This window comes from Pelophylax lessonae (assembly GCF_965119305.1).
Source record: "Pelophylax lessonae genome assembly, contig: HAP1_SCAFFOLD_265, whole genome shotgun sequence".
Lineage (NCBI taxonomy): Eukaryota > Metazoa > Chordata > Amphibia > Anura > Ranidae > Pelophylax > Pelophylax lessonae.
In genome coordinates, this window is record NW_028120075.1 from 39,031 (window position 1) to 62,689 (window position 23,659).

At 43.8% G+C, this 23,659-nt stretch overlaps 2 protein-coding genes across 2 annotated transcripts in view; both read right to left on the bottom strand.

Annotated features, from left to right (window-relative positions):
• Positions 1–976: 976 nt before the first annotated feature.
• LOC309543606 (uncharacterized protein) overlaps positions 977–23,659 on the bottom strand; it is a gene marked incomplete at its 3' end in the record, with an annotated part of 208,822 nt that continues 186,139 nt past the window's right edge. Inside the window, exons 8-10 of the mRNA XM_082276064.1 lie at positions 2,157–2,295; positions 1,412–1,509; positions 977–1,331 (exon numbers count right to left, since the gene is read on the bottom strand). Of these exons, the coding sequence (XP_082132190.1) occupies positions 977–1,331; positions 1,412–1,509; positions 2,157–2,295 (592 nt within the window). The remainder of the gene's footprint in view (positions 1,332–1,411; positions 1,510–2,156; positions 2,296–23,659) is intronic.
• LOC309543602 (uncharacterized protein) lies at positions 6,910–14,921 on the bottom strand (the record flags this gene model as incomplete). Its single annotated transcript, XM_082276060.1, has 3 exons — positions 6,910–7,037; positions 9,587–10,822; positions 14,852–14,921. The coding sequence occupies 3 exons, from the start codon at positions 14,919–14,921 to the stop codon at positions 6,910–6,912; spliced, it is 1,434 nt and encodes a 477-aa protein (XP_082132186.1).

Here is a 23,659-nt window from a genome sequence, read left to right on the forward strand (position 1 = left end):
AGTGGGGATGTGAAGTTCTCTTCCACAAGCAGTGGTATCAGCGGGGAGCATCGATAGTTTCAAAAAACTATTAGATGGGCACCTTAAAGACCACAACATACAGGGGTATACAATGTACGGTTAACCTAAAACACACACACACATCATAGGTTGAACTGGATGGATTGATGTCTTTTTTCATCCTCACCAACTATGTAACAGTATAGATCCTAATACATTACCCAGTCCATACCAGTATAGATGCTAACACATTACCCAGTCCATACCAGTATAGATCCTAATACATTACCCAGTCCATACCAGTATAGATGCTAACACATTACCCAGTCTATACCAGTATAGATGCTAACACATTACCCAGTCTATACCAGTATAGATCCTAATACATTACCCAGTCCATACCAGTATAGATGCTAACACATTACCCAGTCTATACCAGTATATATCCTAACACATTACCCAGTCCATACCAGTATAAATATCCAGCATGATATTTTTCCCGATTGAGATCTGATGTGTTTTCAAAGTGTTCCTTTCATTCTTTGGAGCAGTGTATGTTGGTTGAGCATTTCAAAGTGTAAAAGAGATCTGTGGTGGAACTGGGTGCAATCACAACACCAAACTATGACAACTAACCAGATCAATGATACCACCCAACCAAACATCACTAAGTAAGCTTTAACCCATTCTTCCATAATTACCCGAGCTGATATCTGGAGAAGTTTCTTCCTCTTTAACTGCGTCCATCATCCCAACCTCCTCTGTAAAATGCTGATCACCCCTCACATACGTCTTTTCCTTTATAACCTCAATTTGTACATTTATCAGATCTTCATCCTAAACCAACAAAATGGCAGAAATAATAATAAATGTAAACAAAAAAATTATAATAGAAGAATGATATCTCTTAGGGCTTGGGATCACTTTCCTACATTCTCATTCCCATCTACCTGATGATGGTGATGGATGGTGTGACCTTCCTGTGTGGAATCCTGGGAATACGGAGGACGGGGACATCTCTCTGGTGCATTTCTGTAACTGGATGATTCCACCATGGTGTCCTGGTACTGCTTTCTGTGACCATTTGGAAACTCTGCCTCCTCCATTACAAAATCCTCATCATCCTCCTCTTTTATTTCTTCTTTAATGTTGACCTGTGTGGAATCCCGGGAATACAGAGGACGGGGACATCTCTCTGGTGGGTTCCTGGTATTAGGTGGCTCCATCATATCCTTGTGTCCTTCTGAAAACTCCTCCATCACTCCATACTCCTCATCCTCCTCTTTATACTCTTCTTTAACAACAATATTATAATCACAGAGGTTTCCACTCTGAATATATAATAAAACATTCATTGTAACAAACACACTTGTGTATAAATCATAACTATCAGTAATTGTTCCTCATCTACCTGATGATGGTGAGGGATGGTGTGACCTTCCTGTGTGGAATCCCAGGAATACAGAGGACGGGGACATCTCTCTGGTGGGTTCCCATTACTGGATCCATCTGTAGGAAACACACACACTGACTGAATACATTGTTTCTATGTGTTTATCAGATGATGGGGGATCTAGGTGGATCCTCCGTACTGCTCTCTCCTTAAAGGCCCGTACACACGTACCGATCGTCGGCATACAAACGTCGGTGGACGAAGGATCTGCCGATTGTACGCGTGTTAGTATGGTGCCTCCGACAGATGTCTGCGCACAATCCGCGGACAAAAGTCTTTCTTGCAAACATGAAAATTTTTGTATGCCGACACCAGAACGGACGATTGTTCGCCTGTCAGTACACAATTCGGCCGACAGACCGCAGATTTGCAAGACTGGGCATGCTCAGAAAATAGAAAACACAGGGAAAGTTAACCATTACATGACATCACTTCTGCAGTCGGCGGACAAAATTCTTGTGCTGTCCTTGTGCTGTCTTTGCACTTTTCAGCAGACACCGACATCCCGGGGAGAAAAGAGGAACATTTGTAAGCCGACCATCGGTACGTGTGTACGGGCCTTTACAATAAAGTCTCCTCTTACCCGGTGATGTGAGGGGTGGCTGATTCTCCATCATGACGTCTTTGTAGAAGTGGATCTACAGATCCTCAAACATCAATCCATATACCCAAACAGTTTTTGTATTTAGCGGCCATCACTCACCTGTGCTGATATCTGGAGAAGATTCCTCCTCTTTAACTTTGTCCATCATCCCAACCTCTTCCCTGAACTGCTGATCACCCATCACATACGTCTCTTCTTCCTCTTTAATCTCATCTTTTATATCTATCAGATTTTCATTCTAAACAAAAAAAATAGCAGGGAATGGTTGCTTTAAAATGTGAGCACAAATAACCTTATACCTAAAAGTAGAATATATCTTCATACAGTCAGATCACTTTTATGATCTCGATATCCATCTTCACCTACCTGATGATGGTGAGGGATGGTGTGACCTTCCTGTGTGGAATCCCGGGAATACAGAGGACAGGGACATCTCTCTGGTGGGTTCTCATTACTGGATCCATCTGTAGGAAACACACACACTGACTGAATACATTGTTTCTATGTGTTTATCAGATGATGGGGGATCTAGGTGGAGCCTCCGTACTGCTCTCTCCTTTACAATAAAGTCTCCTCTTACCCGGTGATGCGAGCGGCGGCTGATTCTCCATCATGACGTCCTTGTAGAGATCCTTGTGCCCTATGAATCTTCTGAGAATCCTCCACACCTCTCTGGTCAGGTCTGTGTTTTACTAATAAAAATAAGAGTGATGTCATGTGACCTCCCAGAATCCTCCTCACCTCTCCGGTCAGGTCTGTGCTTTATTAATAGAGATAAGAGCGATATCATGAGAGACGCAAAAGAAACCACGGTGGCAGCATTGGGTCTAAGTGAAAAGTGGGTGACAGAAGCATCAAATATGGGGTGTGAGGAGTGGAGATCTGCAATGTTGAATAAGGGAATGAGGAGTGGGGGACAACAGTGTCAGTGGGGGTTGTGGAATATAGGTGAGCAGTGTGGGAAGGGGGGTGAGTAGAGGGGAACAACAGTGTTGGATGAGGGATGAGAAGTAGGGAACAGGGGTGATAGATGGGGGTAAGGAATGGGGGACAGCGGTGTCAGATGGGGGGTGAGGAGTGGGGGACAGCGGTGTTAGATGGGGGTGAGGAATGGTGGACAGCAGTGATAGATGGGGGTGAGGAGTGGGGGACAGCGGTGTTAGATGGGGGGTGAGGAGTGGGGGCCCAGTTGGTGATGGGGTAGAGCAGTGGTTCTCAAATCCGGTCCTCGGGACCCACCAACAGGCCAGGTTTGCAAGATAACTAAATTACATCACAGGTGATCTCATTTGCTTCTCAGTGATTGCAGTATTCTAGTCTGCATCCCCCAAGGTAATACTTAAAATCTGGCCTGTTAGTGGGTCCCGAGGACCGGATTTGAGAACCACTGGGGTAGAGGACGGGATTAATGTTAGTAGTGACAAGGTAGGAAACCTGCTGAATATTTCCAGAGGTGAGTGTCGGGGTCAACCCGAGCTCTGCCTCTTCCCCAGATAGATTATGAGTACCTCGGCTCTGCCTGGTGAGGGCGCTACAGGAGAGCTGGAGGAAGTTTTGGTGCTCATCCTACTTATGTGATTTCACCGGGGGACTGCAATCTGATTCTAACATTCTAACATTTCAACATTCTAACATGACATAAAACTGAAGGAGAACATTTCATTTATGTAATTAAATATTATATATAGAAAATAATATCTTATTACCTCCTCTGCTGCCACTTCCAGCTACATCTCCTCTCTACTTTCTCCCGACTCGCCTCTGAAATTCCTTTTTATAGCTGACATCACTTCCTGTCAGTATCTTACATTACTTCCTGTCAGTATCTTACATCACTTCCTGTCTGTGCGTTCTATCTGAGAGAAGTCAGGTCACCACCTTGTGGACCATATTGTAAGGTGACCAGATTTTTAAAATGAAAACCGGGGACATTTTTTTTTGGCAAACTATTTTATAAGCATATTTCCTTGAAATGATCTATGCGTTGTATGTGGGATGTGTTTATGGAATGATTGTATGATATATATGTTATTTCTCACATTTCATCCATGAGAAAAAAAAAAGATAAAGATACTTTTTAGAATTTTTGGGATAGGGCTACCAAATGTTAGGAAGATAAGATAGAGGAAAAACTTGGAGGGGGGGATGGGGCGGCTAAATTCAAATCCAATCCGGGCAGGAGTGATGATGTCACCCTCTCTGCAAAAGGTAAGAAATACTGCAGAGCTGCAATGTACAAATAGTGGTGAATCACCCAATATATAATCATAATAAAATGTAAAATATGCACATGAATTGTACTATTTAGTATGATTATATAGGGGGGTCACAACTATTTGCACATTGCAGCTCTGCAATATTTCTTACCTTTTGCAGAGAGGGTGACACCATCACTACTATATTGTAATACATTGGTGGATTTGCACAGGATATTCATTTATAGGTTTTACCATTATAAGTCCATTTGTAGAATTGTATTGCTGAAGTGTAGGGCAGTGCTGCATTTTTTGTTTTTTATTGTTGCGCGTTAGATGAGGGAACCAGCTAACAAGATTCTCTTATTGCTTTTGGGATTTTTTTTAGTTGCATGGTAGTAGTTTTACTTGATTTGTTATGTCCCCTGTGGACAGGTAACCAGTGGCCCTGCATATTGGTGGTCAGTGTACCCCCTGTATGCTGGCAGTCAGTGTGCCCCCTGTATGCTGGTGGTCAGTGTGCCCCTGTATGATGGTGGTCAATGTACCCCCTGTATGCTGGAGGTCAGTGTTCGCCGTGTATGCTGGTGGTCAGTGTGCCCCTGTATGCTGGTGGTCAGTGTGCCCCCTGTATGCTGGTGGTCAGTGTGCCCCTGTATGATGGTGGTCAGTGTACCCCCTGTATGCTGGAGGTCAGTGTTCCCCCTGTATGCTGGTGGTCAGTGTGCCACTGTATGCTGGAGGTCAGTGTGCCCCTGTATGCTGGAGGTTAGTGTGCTCCTGTATGCTGGCGGTCAGTATGCCCCCTGTATGCTGGCGGTCAGTGTGCCCCCTGTATGCTGGCAGTCAGTGTGCCACTGTATGTTGGAGGTCAGTGTGCCCCCTGTATGCTGGTGGTCAGTGTGCCCCCTGTATGCTGGTGGTCAGTGTGTCCCCTGTATGCTAGTGGTCAGTGTGCCCCTGTACTGTATACTGGTGGTCAGTGTGCCTCCTGTATGCTGGTGGTCAGTGTGCCCCCTGTATGCTGGTGGTCAGTGTGCCCCCTGTATGCTGGCGGTCAGTGTACCCCTTTATGCTGGTGGTCAGTGTGCCCCTTTATGCTGGTGTTCAGTGTGCCCCCTGTATGCTGGTGGTCAGTGTGCCCCCTGTATGCTGATGGTCAGTGTACCCCTGTATGCTGGTGGTCAGTGTGCCTCCTGTATGCTGGTGGTCAGTGTGCCCCTGTATCCTGGTGGCCAGTGTGCCCCCTGTATGCTGGTGGTCAGTGTGCCCCCTGTATGCTGGAGGTCAGTGTGCCCCTGTATGCTGATGGTCAGTGTGCCCCCTGTATGCTAGCGGTCAGTGTGCCCCTGTATGCTGGTGGTCAGTGTGCTCCCTGTATGCTGGTTGTCAGTGTGCCCCTGTATGCTGGTGCTACATGCAGGGTGCATGAGGATTCTACATACTGGAAGATACTATGCACAGGGTGAAGGAGGATGCCACGTACAGGGTGAAGGAGGATGCCACATGCAGGGTTCAGGAGGAAGACAGGAGTTCAATTGTACAAGACACAGAGGAGTCAATGGACCCTTCTGAGGAGTGTGAGGAGTCTCAACCTAGTTGTAGCTCTCAAGGGTTGGAAAGTGAATCTGAACCCAGAGATGGTTCGTTAAGGCTACGAAGGGAAATACACCCGCCAAAGAGACTGACGTATGATACCCTAGGAGAGAGTTATGAAGACCAAATTGTAATGCCCCAACGCCCCACACAAGTAACTGCCTCTTCTGTTGGGATTCCCAAGGAAGACAATCTTATTCCACCCGCTGACACTATTAGGTTGGCCACTGATTTCTTGTTGGCCTATTGTGAGAGTGACTCAGACCTTTCTAGTAATTTGTATAGTCAGCTGTTCCAAGGTGCATTTATTGACCAGTTGTCAGCTGCTATTAGTTCCACACAAAACTGCTGTTAGTTTTAATTCTGTGGTACTTTATATCTCAATGGAGTCTCCCACTTAGGAGTCCCATCATCTTTGGGGACCAAAGACATTCAAGTGGGGGGAGGATGTAGCCAAGTGAAGAAATCGTTACCAGCATAGTTAAGGCTTATATACTGTTCAGTCAGTGCGGAGTCAGATGTTCGCTCTCTTGCCTCGGGGACCGCGTGCGGTGTGGATGTGCCGGAGAACCGCTGTGGAGAGCAGAGCGAATAGAGGCTGTGGCCTAGTGCGGAGACACCTTGGAGAGGTGGCGGATGTCACAGAGGAGTGACTGATTTAGAGCGGAGACACCTTGGAGAGGTGGCGGACGTTACAGAGAGGTGACCAGCCTGGTGCGGAGGACTGTCGGAGAGCAGTGTAAGAGGATTGGGTGAGAGATACCTAATTGTAGTGAGCACAGCAGCTCACGGACACAGTAAAAGGGCCAGTGACGCAGCAGAGACACAGAGAGGACTTTAATGTAGTGGAGCGGATGCCATGGGACACTCCTGATCTTTCATATTGCTTGGCGAACCGGGAGGCCTCATCTGTGCACATACAGTGGTTTATACTGACTTCATTTTAAACAGAGCCTGGATTACAAATACCCCTTTTTCTCTTTGGATTACAAATATCATTCACGGAATGATTAGAGCTCCTACTGCTGATGAAGATTAGCAAGGCCATGCCCAGGAAGAGACTAATTTAATTCATAGGAAAGGGGGCCCCCTATAGGTGATAGAGTGCACTCTTTCAGGTTATATTTAAGATTGATATGGATTCTCTTGAGATATATCCATGCAGCTGAGTTAGTCAGATCTGTTTTATCTACAGTTAATATAGAGTCAAACATCTGATTTGTCACTCTCACACATTTATAAGAGGAATTGAATCATTATTATATTCATATTCTTCTTCGGTTAGATATTGTTATATCTAGTTGTAGCTGACATTATTGGCGTATGAGATTCTGAGTCTTGGGCAAATCAGTGATTCTGGGACTTTAGGATTCAGAATCTCACTTTGATTCCTTACACTCATATTTCCTGCTGTGTTGAAACTATATCTGTTCTTTTCCTTAAGTCAGTAAACTGATATATTGTTATTCAAGTGTCATTGTTGTTTCTCTGAACTAACATGTCAGAACCCATAGTGTCAAGCGGGTTGGAGGTGCCTCAGGGTCAAGGGATTGTGGAGGAAATGAACATACTCAGCAGCCCCTGTGGGGGACGCGCTACATATATATATATAATCTCTGTGCGCCAGTATCTCCTTCCTCCATTAGCAGAAACACAGGATCTCCATCTTCCCTACTAACAGAACGGCGATCTGCTCTGTTTACATTGGCAGACAACTGTTCTGCCTCTCTCAGGAATGATTGCTGGGTACCGACGGACACCGTGTCCGCCGGATCCGCTGATTGGCTCCCGGGCACCAACGGCATGTGTGCACGCCCCAGACCCGGAGAAGCAGATGACGGACAGGTAGGTGATTTTGCGCAGAATAGCTGCCCTACCGCAGTACATGTATGTGGGGCAGTCAAAGAAAAAAGTCTCCCTGATAAAGAGAGAGGTTAGGATTTGGTGGATTACATGCGGAACTCCTGGACCCAGCTGAGGACATTTAGGGCCTTAAGATTGAAGATGTGGTGGATGTCTCCTTTTGGTTTGGGAACTGTGGACAGAGAAGAACTCCTGGAACTCTTCTGGCCTTAGCTCAGTGAGATAGAGTTTGGAAGACTAATGTCATAGACAGGTTGCCAAAAAGTTTAGGGCTTTAGAAAGGGCCTCCAATGGCTGTCAATGTGGTGCCTTCTCCACTCTCCATCTCACTAATAAAACCCCAATGGATGACTCTCTATGAACTGATCACATTCCAATCACTGATCATCTAATCATTGGTAAAAAAGAAGACTCGGCACAGAATATTGTACGAAGAGTTTTTATTGGACAAGATCAGAATAAGCGATTACCACACAGTAATGATATGAATAAAATAAAGCTTAAATCTTTTATAATAGAATTAACAAATGTGTCAAATGTATTAATAATCATACATTGGTTGGACCAATAAAAAGCCGGCTACTTCAATAAATCTAAAGGAGCAAAAAAATTAAGCAACCAATCATCAGGTATGCATTCTTGACCGTGATGCAATTGAGGACCCTATAATCAATGCAAGGTCTCAACTCACCCCCCTTCTAAGAAGGATCACCAGTGAAAGATAAATCCTGATTGGCTGCTGTGGGTTAATGCATGTTACAGTGATCTTTTTCCATCCAGTGGGTTAGATCTATATACATATTTATAAGTAGAACACAAAAAGAATGTATTGTCAGAATTGTTTGTCTGCTGCCCCATGTATTGTCATGAATGCCCACTTGTTGCCCCCATGTATTACCAACAGGTGCGCACACCGTGGTGAAGAAGCACGATATTACGTGTGAAACGCGTCCACCTTTCTGTATCCCGTATTGACTGTCTGTAATAAATATCATCCCTATAACCTGTTGGAGTGCCACCATTTTCATTGGTTTTATGCCCCATATATTGTCAGGATTGCCCACTTATTATCCCATGTATTGTGCGGATTGCCCACCTGTTGCCCCATGTTTTGTCTTAATTGCTCAGTTGTTGCCCCATGTATTGTCATGGTTTCCCGCTTGTTGTCTCATGTGGGGAGGGATCGGAAAAGGTAGACAGTTGAGTCATTATTTTACCACCCCCCTTAAGCTTAAATGGCTGCCGGATGGGGCAGTACACATGGCACTGCAATTTGCGGCTGCTGCAAACCTCACACCCCCCGGTCACATTGGGCAATGCTATTCAACTGAATGGGGTTGTGCCGCAACAGCCCCGATGCATACGGTTGCGGCGTACTGGCAAGGGCTTTTACAGGGTTAGCATAAGGGCTCCCAGCTGCCTGCCAACCCCACAGCGGGTCAGAGGGCGATGCGGGTGTAAACCAACCCCGAGTGGACTGTGGTGGTTTCACATTTGTTTATGGACTAAACAGTTCCACCCGTTACAATCCAGCGTCCATTTCCCGTAGTACCAGCAGGGGGTGCACTCTGATGTTTCATTATATTTCCTTTATTTTTAAACATTTCCCGCACTCTGAACATGAAATAGGACGCTCGCCCGTATGAACTTTCTGGTTTCTAAGAAATAAACCTTTGTTTGGAAAACATTTCCCGCACTCGTAACATTAAAAAGGGCGCTCACCTGTGTGTAAGTAGGTGTTTTTTTTACTTAAACATTTCCCACACTCTGCACAAGATTAGAGACCCTCGCCTGTATGAACTTTCCAGTGTCTAACAAGTAAACATTTGAACGCAAAACATTTCCCGCACTCTGAACATGAATAGGGACGCTCACCTGTGTGTATTCTCTTATGTGTAAGAAGGTGTCTTTTATGAGTAAAACATTTCCCACACTCTGAACATGAATAGGGACGCTCCCCTGTGTGTATTCTCTGATGCCCAAGAAGGCTTCCTTTATCCTTAAAACATTTCCCGCACTCTGAACATGAATACGGACGCTCCCATGTGTGTATTCTCTGATGGCTAAGAAGGTTTCTTTTATTTTTAAAACATTTCCCGCACTCTGAACACGAATAGGGACACTCACCTGTGTGTATTCTCTGATGGCTAAGAAGTTGTCCTTTTTGATTGAAACATTTCCCGCACTCTGAACATGAATAGGGACACTGACCTGTATGGATTCTCTGATGGCTAAGAAGGTTTCTTTTATTTTTAAAACATTTCCCGCACTCTGAACATGAATAGGGACGCTCATCTGTGTGTATTCTCTGATGGCTAAGAAGGGTTCCTTTTTGATTGAAACATTTCCCGCACTCTGAACATGAATAGGGACGCTCCCCTGTGTGTATTCTCTGATGGCTAAGAAGGCTTACTTTATGATTAAAACTTTTCCCGCACCCTGAACATGAATAGGGAAGCTCACCTGTGTGTATTCTCTGATGGCGAAGAAGGTTTCCTTTACAATTAAAACTTTTCCCGCACTCTGAACATAAATAGGGAAGCTCACCTGTGTGTATTCTCTGATGGCTAAGAAGGTTTCTTTTACGATTAAAACATTTCCCGCACTCTGAACATGAATAGGGACGCTCACCTGTGTGTATTCTCTGATGGCTAAGAAGGCTTCCTTTATTATTAAAACATTTCCCGCACTCTGAACATGAATAGGGACGCTCACCTGTGTGTATCCTCTGATGGCTAAGAAGGTTTCCTTTATTATCAAAACATTTCCCGCACTCTGAACATGAATAGGGATGCTCACCTGTGTGTATCCTCTGATGGCTAAGAAGGTGTCCTTTTTGACTGAAACATTTCCCGCACTCTGAACATGAATAGGGACACTCACCTGTGTGTATTCTCTGATGGCTAATAAGGCTTTTTTTGTGTTTAAAACATTTCCCGCACTCTGAACATGAATAGGGACGCTCCCCTGTGTGTATTCTCTGGTGCTTATGAAGGTTTCCCTTTTGACTAAAACATTTCCCACACTCTGAACATGAATAGGGACGCTCCCCTGTGTGTATTTTGTGATGGCTGAGAAGGTTTTTTTTGTGTTTAAAACATTTCCCGCACTCTGAACATGAGAATGAATTCTCTCCTGTATGGTATAAAGAAGATTCCCTGAGATGAGATGGTTTCCCGCACCCGTCGGCACTGTCAGATATTAGAGGACTATGTGAAGTATCAGGAGATTCCAATGATCTCCTCCAATGGTGAGGTCTGTCATGTATATTATGAGGAACGGGATTTACTTCTGGAGAAGATGCCATGTCATTATCTTCTGTAGTCACATCTTCCTCCGATGTCCTTCTATTCCCACCACAGAGTCCGTCTGTCAGAAGACAAGAAAAATTACCAAGAGTTTTCCACACTCATATACACTGCTCAACACTTTATAATCAGAGTATAGCATCAAGTCAGGGAAACTCCTGCTGGGATATTCATCTGGTCAGTGAAGTAGCAGAGGGGGTTGTTACCAACAGGTGCACTAGATGGGCAACAATGAGACGACCTCCAAAACAGGAATGGTTTTACAGGTGGAGGCCACTGACATTTTCCCTACTCATCTTTTCTGAGTGTTTTTTTCTTTTAAATCAGAAAAAGTTTTATTATAAAGAAAGAAAAGTCCATTCCATTCGGTACACAATATTTCCGCTTTGTACAGTCATAGACACAGCGATCGTAACCTTCATATATAGTCACTCCTGCATGTTTCCATTCACCACCTTCACTGACTCCACCCACTCCCCCAACATCTCACTGACTCCACCCACTACACCAACATCTCACTGACTCCACCCACTCCCCCAACATCTCACTGACTCCACCCACCCCCCAACATCTCACTGACTCCACCCACTCCCCCAACATCTCACTGACTCCACCCACCCCCCAACATCTCACTGACTCCACCCACTCCCCCAACATCTCACTGACTCCACCCACTCCCCCAACATCTCACTGACTCCACCCACCCCCCAACATCTCACTGACTCCACCCACTCCCCCAACATCTCACTGACTCCACCCACTCCCCCAACATCTCCTTGGCCTGCGCCTTATCCTGTTCCCTCCTGGTTATTCATTCCTAGGACTCAGCTTTTTTTTAAATTATTTTTATTGATTTTTAAACATAGAAGTAAAAATAACACAAAAAATCAGACAAGAAACAAACAAGGCAACTAAAACAACTGCCCACCCCCCCCCCCCCCCAACCTCAGTGCAATGCTCATGTACTACAATACTTATAGGAAAATGGAAAAGGAGAACCTCCCAGGAGAACCTCAACGCGGCAGTGTATCCCCCACACAGACTCTCACCCAGGTCCATACCCCAACCTCCCCCGCCCTCTCACCACTGCTTGTCGTCTGCTAGGCATAGACTTCATTTGTTACCTCCCTAAGTATCAGGGGACCTCAACTCACCCCCCTAAGGTGACCATCACCTTCACCGGTGGCGGACCACAATCACCTCCGAGAAGAGTAGATGGCCTCTCAGTCCAACCCTGCCATATAACACATCCTCTATTCAGGTATGTGGCTTTGTAAAATGGCAGCATCGTGTTCACTGGTGACTTCCAATACTCTACCGATGGCACTTCGGTCTTCCCCCAATGCAGAAGAATAGAGTAACCGATAATAAAATTAAGTGCCATCTTCTCCACCAAACCCAGCAAACACACTGTCAGCGTCAAAGGTGCCCTCAATGTGGTCCTAGGACTAATCTTTGAAGTGTTAATTCTCGTAGACCAAGGCCAGGGGTATCCAACCACATGTCCCACAACTTTTCAAATTCACCCGGACATCCACGTCTTTTAAAGATGTAGCACCCTCCTAGTCAAGTGCTAGAAAGGGAGTATAGTTTTGGCTCTGTCTGCCTATCAGAGAAGCAGCAGGTAAATTCTATATTGCACTCTGCTTATCAGGGAGCAGGATCTGTAAGTTAGGTCTGCTCAGTGTGCCCAGTGTGTGATTCATCTGGTCTAAGGGAGTGTCCCCAGCTGATCCAATGGGGAGGCACATTGGATGCTCGAGGAAACCTGGCCAATGACACACAGGCTTTTGGTACTGTCCCAGGGATTGGCATAGACTGGTTGTCTCGGTGCATTATGGGGCAGGGTATAAAAAGCCAGGGGACATGAGGTAGAGGTCTTTTGGCGGGAAGAAAAGTCCCAGAAGGAGGGTGGTGGCTGCCTCCTCTTCTGCAGCAGTGGGTGATGGTCACAGGCAGTCAGCCTGGTAAGAGGCTTGGTGTGATGAGGCTGTGTGGGACTTACTTTATATCCTGAAACCCCACCGCAACCAATCAAAGCCAGAGTTATGGAAAACCTTCCAAACTGTGAAGGCTAATTAGAACTTTGGGCAGGCCATCTATATAGACGGAGTGGAGGTCCACCGCCCAGATGGATTTGGCCAGGCTTAGTCGATCCGTGTAAGAGACTCAGAGGGGAAAGTTGCCACATCCTGACTAGGGATGATCGAACTTTTGAAAAGTTTGGTTCGACCAGAACACCCGAGTTTCCCAAAAGTTCGGTTCGGATTCCAGAACCCCATTGAAATCAATGGGACCCGAACTTCTGGAATCAAAAAACACAATTTTGAAGCCCTGAAACCCAATAAATGCCCCTAAAAAGTGCCTAGGGTTCTCGGTCATGCCCCAGGGACTATGAATCAGGCAAAAAAAAAGTTCTTCAAAATTGTAGTTTTTGATAGAGAGCCAATTATTAAAAAAATTATTGAAAAAAAAATTAGATTTCTTTGGATTAGTGTCGGGGGGGGGGGGTGTCTAAAAAGTGTACCTGTGAAGTTTCAGCTCTGTAGCATGTCCAGAACAAGAAACAAACAGATAATTTTTCTTAGAATTTAAGTAGCGCAGGGATGGTGTTACCCTCCTTTCACACCTGGGCGTTTTTGTTTCAGGCGTTTTTTTCTTACTTCTGTATAGGGGTATATATATATATATATATATATATATATATATATATATATATGTATGTGTGTGTGTTTGTGTGTGTGTGTGTACAGTATATGCATATACATATATATATATATATATATATATATATATATATATATATATACACACACATGGCAGAGTTCGGTCACCCTGACATGGCAGAGTCAGATCACATTAAACTACACTATGGTCACCCTGACATGGCAGAGTTCGGTCACTCTTACATGGCAGAGTCAGATCACATTAAACTACACTACGGTCAGCCTGACATGGCAGAGTCAGGACACCCTAAACTACACTACGGTCGCCCTGACACTTTTACTATCCCTACAAAAACTAGATTTTTGAATCTAACTATAGTGGTATATAGTACCCTAACTACTCTGCATATCCCTTTCCTCACACTAATAATTGCAAAATGACACTGGAGCTTTACAAGCAGCAGGAGTAACAGAAATGCTTCCACTCTATTCCACAGCCTCTGTATTACAGTGCTAGTGGTTTGGCGGGCTATGTTATATACTGGGGGGCGTATTCATTCATGATTGGCCTCTGGACCCCCTAGTCACTCCAATCGGCTTTTACTGATGTTTCTGGGCCAATCACAGGCTTTTAAAGCCCAGTTCCTGTCCCATTGCATTTTGGGCGGTTCTGGTGGCCAAATTCCGAACTTTTACCGCAAAAAGTTCGGAATTCGGCCGAATTTCGAACAGCCAATGTTCGGGTCGAACCTATGGTCGACCGGAAATGTTCGATTATCCCTAATCCTGACTACTGTTGCTAAGGACACAGGATGCTGAGTTTAGTGAGGCTGGCTAGCCTGAGTTTGCTTACTTGCTTACAGAAGAAGAATGGCTGGAGAGCCCGAATGTAAAGTGTACAGTGATGTTTCAAGTTTCATCTTTGTTGCTAGGGCCCAAGCCCTATTTCCAATACCCCTTTCCCTTCTATCCTAGCAAAAGGGATTGGGAAATCTACAATTACCACTGCTGAGTGGTTCCACTAAAGAGGGTCAACCCTCCAACTTTAAAGAAGAAGAGACCCTTGCTAAAGGAGGACTCTAGTGATACTGTAATTGTGCTAAAAAGGAGATCCTTTGGGCCATCGGGCCAGGATCATGTACCACCTCAAGTTAAAAGGAGTATACTCTTTTGGACTTTGCTGGTCGATCCCCATATGTGGCGTCCTTCCCGTTTGCTGCCGTACAGTTGGCCCATACTGCCAGTTCTTTAGCGTTCATTTTCTCCTGGGACTTCAGGTGTTCACACTGGCTTGGAGACATAGGGGGGCCTATATATACTTCACACCACGGCAAAACCCAGTATACTGGTCATATCTGACCTATTGGGACATATAAAATCATGATGTGGATCCACAATTGCGGTGAAAGAGCTTGTTTTTAACTACCCTACAGGCTTTACATTATACTGCAGGAATAACCATAACACTTCCAAATATGAACCGCCCCTGAAGAAGGAAAGTGATTTTCCGAAATATATTGGGCACAGGTTCCTGTCATCCACATGGTTATGTTTGTATTCTTGCTGGTTGTATACTGCCTGTAATGTTTTTACCGTTTACATTTATATGTTTTTCACTTTAAAATAAATGATATAATTTTTGCATACATCTTTGTGTGCCTAAAAAATCCCAAACTCAGGGGAATTTCCTGTGTAGATCTGTACTTACAGAGGAGGATGTCTCCATACTTAGCCGTGGCCTCACTTTCGCCCCATCTACTAAACCCAATCCGTTTCAGTTATTCAAGGACCTTAATAAGTTTATAAGGAATCTCACTTTAAAAAGGCACTTTTCCATTCAGTCATCTAAAAATAAGAATAAAAATGATGACAACCTAGAAACTATGGAAAGTCAGGACAATTGTCAAAAACCTGTCAATAGTGACAAAGACATTGCACTTGCCATGTTAGAAGAACTCTATATAGAGGGTTCGACATCATGGGATCTTGAAGACATGTCTGGAGACGAAGTAGTCACCTTTACTCAACATCTCATGAGTTCTCCTCCCATCAAACACACACATCTCAAACCTAAATCAGTGTTTTACCCTACTCATTCTAAAGGCCCGTGCATGGAAACATTCTATCGAATTGTCTATTCAGATTTTTTGGAAATGTGTAACAATGCACATAAAACTAGCAAACATAGTTACAATCTCACTTCAGCTGAAAATAAAGCCCTAAAAAATCTCATGTCCAACCCCCATATTATCATCAAGTCTGCAGATAAAGGAGGGAGTATTGTAGTCCAGGACAAATTAGATTACATTAGAGGCCAAGAGGTTATTGGCTGACGAGAAAACTTATGTGAAACCTAAGAATGATCCACTACCAGAGTTCACTAGGGAAGCCACAGCCATTGCCCACATGGCACACAAAAATAACATTATCTCTAAGTCTGATATGTCATTCATTATTAGAGTATTTTCAAATACCTTATTTTTACCACCTCCCTAAAGTGCATAAGTGCATCTCTAATCCTCCTGGTAGACCCATTGTGGCTGCCATGGAAAGTGTTACAAGTGGCTTCTCGCAATATGTGGACGTATTTTTGCAACCTATAGTACAGAGCCTACCTTCGTATATTAGAGATGGCATCCATCTATTAGAATCACTTGCCCCCTATTCGTGGGATCCCTCATACCTCTGGGTATCCTTGGATGTACAATCCTTATACACATCCATACCACATGAAGTTGGTATGAGAGCAATAGAATTTTACCTGGGTAAAGATCCTTTTATCAACCCCCGACAGGCAGACTTTATTACGGAGGCTACATATTTTTGTCTAACCCATAATTATTTTATGTTTAATGAGGAATATTATCTACAAACCAACGGTACAGCTATGGGGGCCAATTTTGCCCCATCGTACGCAAATCTTATGATGGGGCATTGGGAAACCCGTTATATTTGGAATAATAATCCCTTTACTCCGCATATAGTTTTCTTTGGCCGTTACATCAACGACATCCTTCTCATTTGGGATGGGGATGCCTCTGTGGTCGATGAGTTCATAACCCATTGTAACAACAATGATATGGGCCTTTGCTTTACTTCTGTAGTGGATAAGGATCATCTAGCCTTCCTGGATCTGGACTTATACCATGAGAACCAGCTCTTGTTAGCAAAGAGTTATACCAAACCCACAGCTGGAAATTCTTTGCTACATTATAAAAGTTGCCACCATCCACGTTGGTTAAACAACATACCAAAAAGTCAATTCTGTAGACTAAGACATAATTGTAAAAAACTTTCCGATTATGAAGAACAAGGAAAAGCCTTAAAGAGAAAATTTGCAGATAAAGGTTATCCCCCAGACCTTGTCGAACAGTCATATTCTCAGTACATTGTGCCAGAACAAACTATGGGTAGGAAGTTTAGGGATAATGACAACAACTCACAAATGAGATTCACAACACAATTCCACAACCTCCATCGTCAGATGGAACAAGTGATGGGAAAGCATTGGCCCTTATTACTTCAGGATCCACACCTCAAAACACAGGTACCTAATAAACCCAAATTCTCATATCGCAAAGCATCGAACATCAAAGCTAAACTTGCCCCCAGTAAATTAAAAACGAAAAAATACCAGTCGCCATCTCTTTCCTTTTTCAATATGGTTGGAATGTACCAATGCCGCAAACCATTATGCCTGACATGTCAATATTTCACACATGGAAAAAAGGATTTCATGGTTAAAAGGGACCACGTATGGAATCAAGGAGTTCCATACCTGTTCCTCTGACTTCGTGGTCTATTGTGTCTATGTCTATAATGTAGTGTCCTACATTATGTAGGCAGAACTATACGTGCTCTGCGAGGCCGTTTTGGCCAACACAGGCGGTATATACAGGAGGGCAAAGACATACATAGTGTCCCTAGACACTTTTCACATCATCATGCCAAATCCACGGATGGCCTTTGTGTATGGGTGATTGAATAGATTCCAAGGAGTTTCTCTGCGGCTGAGAGGTTCAAGCGGCTCTGCCAAAGAGAAACCTATTGGATATATGCCTTAGATGTCCTCTCACCAGGAGGACTGAATGAGGAATTGGATGTTAACACCATTCTATAGGGTGTGGACCGTACTGTAAGGTTGGTTCTGCATCCCCTGCGAGCTGATGCTTGGTGTACTCATTTATAATCCACTTAAATAATATTTGGCCTATTTGGTATTTTTTATTTTATTTATGTATTTCTCTGGGAAGTATTATCCTTATATAATCAATTTCACTGATACATTAATTCCATTGATAATGTTCTATTTTTAACTTTTTTCCTTTAGATTTCATTTATTTATTTTATATTTTACTTTTTATTTAATGTTATCTTTATTTTATTTATTTATTTATTTGTTTCCCAAATCCTTTGGGGACTGTGTTTTTTGTTTTTTATTTATTTATATATACATATATATATATTGTGACAGGAAGTCAGCTAAATCTGGGAATGTAGTCACAGGAAGGAGATACATTTCCACCTGATTTAGAAAGTCCATTAATTAATTTAGGGTGTTGGCTACAGAGCTAGCCAGCAGGAAGTTGAAAGGCCTTCACCTGTTCAGAATGAGGGAGTTAAGGCTCTATAATTTGTTCAGAGAAAGTCCTATTGTTTGCTGCCTCCTGTCGCTGTGTGAGCTGGGAAGAGGAGGACAGACATACGTGTACCTCCCGATGCCGTGTGGGCATGGGAGAAGGACTGCTGCCGCCTGTCGCCGTGTGGGCTGGGAGAGGGGGACAGTCGGATGTGTGCCTCCCGACAAGCTGGTGAGCATGGGAGAAGACCCCCTAAAGCGATGTGAAGCTAAGGAGGGTAACCAAGAGTGAAGACGTCTCAAAGGTGAGAAGACAAAGTGTTCCATGTGAAGAGTGTGAAGAGTAAAGGGACCTGTTAAATGAACTGTGTTCAATGTGAAGAATCTGAAGAGTAAAGGATCCTGTTATAAATGAACATGTGCTGTGTGAAAGAAAACAAAGGGACATGTTCAATGGACAATGTTTGTGCTGTGTGAAAAGCAAACAAATGGACATTTGAGTGTCTGCTGTAGGATCAGCAGTGTCGGCCCAACAGTAGGTTGGAAAGACTTCTTAGGTAGGTTCCAGCGTGAGAAGGTAGCCGCCCACAGAGGCAAGGATTTATTTTGTCTTTTATTTTATTTTGGCTGTTTTGATGCTTGCAATTGTGTGAAGTAAATTGCATGAATAAATCAGTCTTGTTTTCAACCTCTAATCGGCTATCTCTCTGTGAAAACGCACCCCCAAAGGGGTCACCCATACGCCTACCAATGAGTAATCCCTCACATATGGTGGAGGTATGCAGTGGGCATAAGCAGAGATCCCTGCAAGGAAGTGCAAATGTTTGATGAACTTTATCTGGTGCATGAGATTGCACAATCTATGTGTGCAGGAGAGAAGATCCTGACAGAAAAAAAAAAGGTGTTTTAAAGAGACAGCGGTCTCAAAATTATTTGATGAACTTTGTTGTGTCTGGTGCAAGTGACTGCACAAACTGTGTGTGCAGGAAAAGAGATCTTGCAAGAGAGAGAAAAACTACATGTGTTAAAGAGACAGTGGTCTGAAAATTTTTTGCTGGACTGTGAAAAATTTGTTTGTGGAGTTATTGAAGATGGGGCGTTCAAAACGCCTGAAGAATGCAAAGATAGATGAAATGAGAGACCGGATTCTATGGATGGAGGGGATGTTACCGTCTGAACCAGCCCCATCCATGCCTAAAGAGAGTCTACTAAAGAGGAAGGTTGTTGTCCCTAGCAACACTGATGAAACTGCTATGGAGACGCAGTGTGCTCAGATGAAAAGTAAGCTCAAAATGGAGGAGATGTTGAAACAACTGATTATATCAAATACAGCTCAACAGCAGGCAAATGCAGCTCAACAGCAGGCAAATGCGGATTTTCAGCGGAGCTTTGCAGCTCAACAAAAGGCTCATCAAGAGAGCATGGCAGACTGGAAACAGAGACGCCAGCAGCCAATGGAGGCCATCGGTTTGGAGGAAACCGAGTATGTGTGCAGGGCTGAGTTGGATGCCTTGCAACGGAAAATGGAAGAAAAGGAACAAGCCTTGGAATTGCTTAAAATGGAGCATAGAAACTTGCAGGAAATGAATGAACTACTCAAGTCTCATGTGTTACAGTGGGAAGAATCCACTGCTCTTCTTTTGGTCGAGTTGCAAAAACGCAGAGAGACTATAATGGAGAAAGATACCATCCTCATGGAAAAGGAAAGTGAAATTCAGACTTTGTAGAAGCAAAGTATGGCTGATATGTTGGAGTTGAGTAATCAGCTGAAAAAAAGTCTTCAGTCTTTGGGAGCTACAAAAATAGACCTGCAGGAGTCGCAGGAACAGAATGTTGCTCTGAAAACGACATTGTCTCTCAGCGACAACGAGAAAAGTGAAAGAGAGGCTTAATTACTGAGTACTGTGTATGAGCTCACTACTTTAAGCAATGTGGTAGATGAATGGCGTGCGGACTGTGAAAGTTGGAAAGGGGAAGCCCAACGTGTCCAGCAGCAGTTAAAGGAGAAAGAAGCCTGTGTGGCAGAATTACATTCTTATTCCCAGATGCTAGCCAATGAGGTGAAGGCTCTTATGCAGGGAAAAGGAGATTGTGAACATAAGAGGGAAAAAGTAGAGGCACAGCTTCTGGAATCGCAAGTCAAGGTGTCAGAAGGTGACCGATTGTGTGCTAAGCTGTCAGAGAAGGCAAACCGACTGCAGGTTGAGTTGGACAATGTTACAAATCAGCTTTCTCAAGCAGACAGCAAATCTAGAGAAATTGCGGAAGATTTTTCTATCTTGGAATCGCAGCTGCAAGACACGCAGGAACTCTTACAGGAAGAGAGGTGTCAAAGGCTGAGTTTTAGCACAAAGCTCAAACAAATGGAAGATGAGAAAAATGGCTTCCTGGAACAATTAAAAGAGGAGGCGGAAGCAAAGAAAAACCTATCAGAGCAAGTCGCAACATTGCAAGCTCAGATAGCGGATATGAAAAAACGCATGGAAGAAAGCGTTGGTTCATTACAGTGTGTTGAAGATGTGAAAAAGAAGTTTGATCAGATGCTTGGTGAAGAGAAGACTGTGTCTGCAAAATATGCAGAAGAACGCGCCCGTGCAGAAACGGAGGCGCGTGATAACGAGAGCAAAGCCCTGTTCTTGGCTCGCTCTTTGGAGGAAGCTCTAGAGTCTAAGGCTGAACTAGAAAGAGTTAACAAGCAGCTATGTACAGAGATGGAACATGTGGTCAGCTCCAAGGATGATGTTGTGAAAAGAGTTCAGGAGCTAGAAAAGTCTAAGCGAGCCTTAGAACAGCAAGTAGAAGAGATGAAGATTCCGTTGCAGGAACTGGAAGAGGAATTACAGGCAACAGAGGATCTGTCCCAAAGAGGGGATAGTGTGCCTGATGCAGTTTTTAAAAGGATCAGAGTTTTGGGGTCTGTCCTGAGTGAGCCTCAGAAATGTGATGACATGTGGCTTGAATCACCCCTTTGGAATAAACCGTTCCTTCAAAAACTTCAAGCATTGGAAAATGTATCATTAGAACTTCAGCAAACAAAGGAGCTGTGTAAGAAATGTGATGATTTCTCAGTTCAGGCTGAAAACCTAGTAGAGAAGACTAAAGCGGAGAAAACTAAAGCAAGTGATATAAATCTGGGAGAAAAAAACAAACGCCACCTAGTGGAGAAAACTAAGTCTGTTGGTGAAAACGTGAAGCAAATGAATAAGTGCCTTTCAGGGAGTGTTTCCAAAATGGAACTGGTGAAAGATAAGTGGCAGAAGTTTGATCGTGATCTTGAGATGCATTCCATGTGGAATTCAGATAGAGAAAAGGAACTAGGTGACTTTGAGCGGTCAAATAGTTCAGCAGAAAGTGCATTGAAGAAACCTGTAAAAGAATGTGTTGCAGTTCCATGCTTCTTCACTGATGCAGAGAGGAGGTCTATAATGGATACCACCCAGATCGCTGGGTTCAACTGTGTTGTTGCCTTTGACCCATATGTTGGTGGAAGGAAAGTTGATGATGTTCTGGTTGGCTTCTTCTGTGAAGAGTTTGGCAAGAAATATAAACTGAATATCAAATCAAATAGTAGGCCTTTACTGCGACTCGCTCAGGAGGGCGAAAAGTTTAAGAAGTTGATGAGTGCAAATGCTTCAGATCTGCCTATGAATATGAAATGTTTGGTGAATGATATTGATATCTCTGGGAAAAGGAACAGGGGTCACTTTGAAGAAATGTGTGACAGCCTGTTGTCTCAATTGGAAAATCCTCTGCACAGCATCTTAGAGCAAGCAAAGCTCAAGAAGGAAGATCATTCCCTTTTACAACAAAAAGTCAATGATTGTGTACAGATGTATGGAGAGGCAACTCAAGTCACAGAGGGATGTCAAGAGTCCCTACTTGGAACAAAGCTTAGTGAAGCAAAGGTTCTCAAAGTTTTGTGGAAAACATTTATGGATTGCAGAGAGAGGCGTCTTAAGAATGTTGAAGACATTAAGACTAGCCCAATTGAGTTGCCTATGGATCACGGTCCTCCATGGTGGATTGGACAGATGGTTATGAGGGACAAGCTGTCTGACATTTATGAGAAAGCTGTCAATGAAGATGACAGAAACGAGAACGAGCAAAATGATGCCAAAAATGCAGTTGAAGAATGTGTATATGAGATGAGAGACAAACTGTGTGGCATTTATGAGAAATCCGTCAATGAAGATGACAAAACAGTTTCATCCGGAAGCTTGAGGATAATAGGAGGCTTATCAGTGAGTCAGCAGTGCCTGACACATGCGTGCCTGGAAATATGTGTCCCAACCCTAGGGTTGAAACAAGAGGGGGGGGTATGTGACAGGAAGTCAGCTAAATCTGGGAATGTAGTCACAGGAAGGAGATACATTTCCACCTGATTTAGAAAGTCCATTAATTAATTTAGGGTGTTGGCTACAGAGCTAGCCAGCAGGAAGTTGAAAGGCCTTCACCTGTTCAGAATGAGGGAGTTAAGGCTCTATAATTTGTTCAGAGAAAGTCCTATTGTTTGCTGCCTCCTGTCGCTGTGTGAGCTGGGAAGAGGAGGACAGACATACGTGTACCTCCCGACGCCGTGTGGGCATGGGAGAAGGACTGCTGCCGCCTGTCGCCGTGTGGGCTGGGAGAGGGGGACCGTCGGATGTGTGCCTCCCGACAAGCTGGTGAGCATGGGAGAAGACCCCCTAAAGCGATGTGAAGCTAAGGAGGGTAACCAAGAGTGAAGACGTCTCAAAGGTGAGAAGACAAAGTGTTCCATGTGAAGAGTGTGAAGAGTAAAGGGACCTGTTAAATGAACTGTGTTCAATGTGAAGAATCTGAAGAGTAAAGGATCCTGTTATAAATGAACATGTGCTGTGTGAAAGAAAACAAAGGGACATGTTCAATGGACAATGTTTGTGCTGTGTGAAAAGCAAACAAATGGACATTTGAGTGTCTGCTGTAGGATCAGCAGTGTCGGCCCAACAGTAGGTTGGAAAGACTTCTTAGGTAGGTTCCAGCGTGAGAAGGTAGCCGCCCACAGAGGCAAGGATTTATTTTGTCTTTTATTTTATTTTGGCTGTTTTGATGCTTGCAATTGTGTGAAGTAAATTGCATGAATAAATCAGTCTTGTTTTCAACCTCTAATCGGCTATCTCTCTGTGAAAACGCACCCCCAAAGGGGTCACCCATACGCCTACCAATGAGTAATCCCTCACAATATATATATATTTTTCATTTCACTCTTCACTCTTTATTAGTTATTACTCTTTTTCTTTCTGATTGGTTATCCATTCATATTTGTATACTTTTTATATGTGCTTTTTATATGTGCGATTTTATCATAAACACACATTATACTTGTGTGATTTTAATAATGAAATTAATTCCTGTTCCCCATCTTCCATGTATCTTT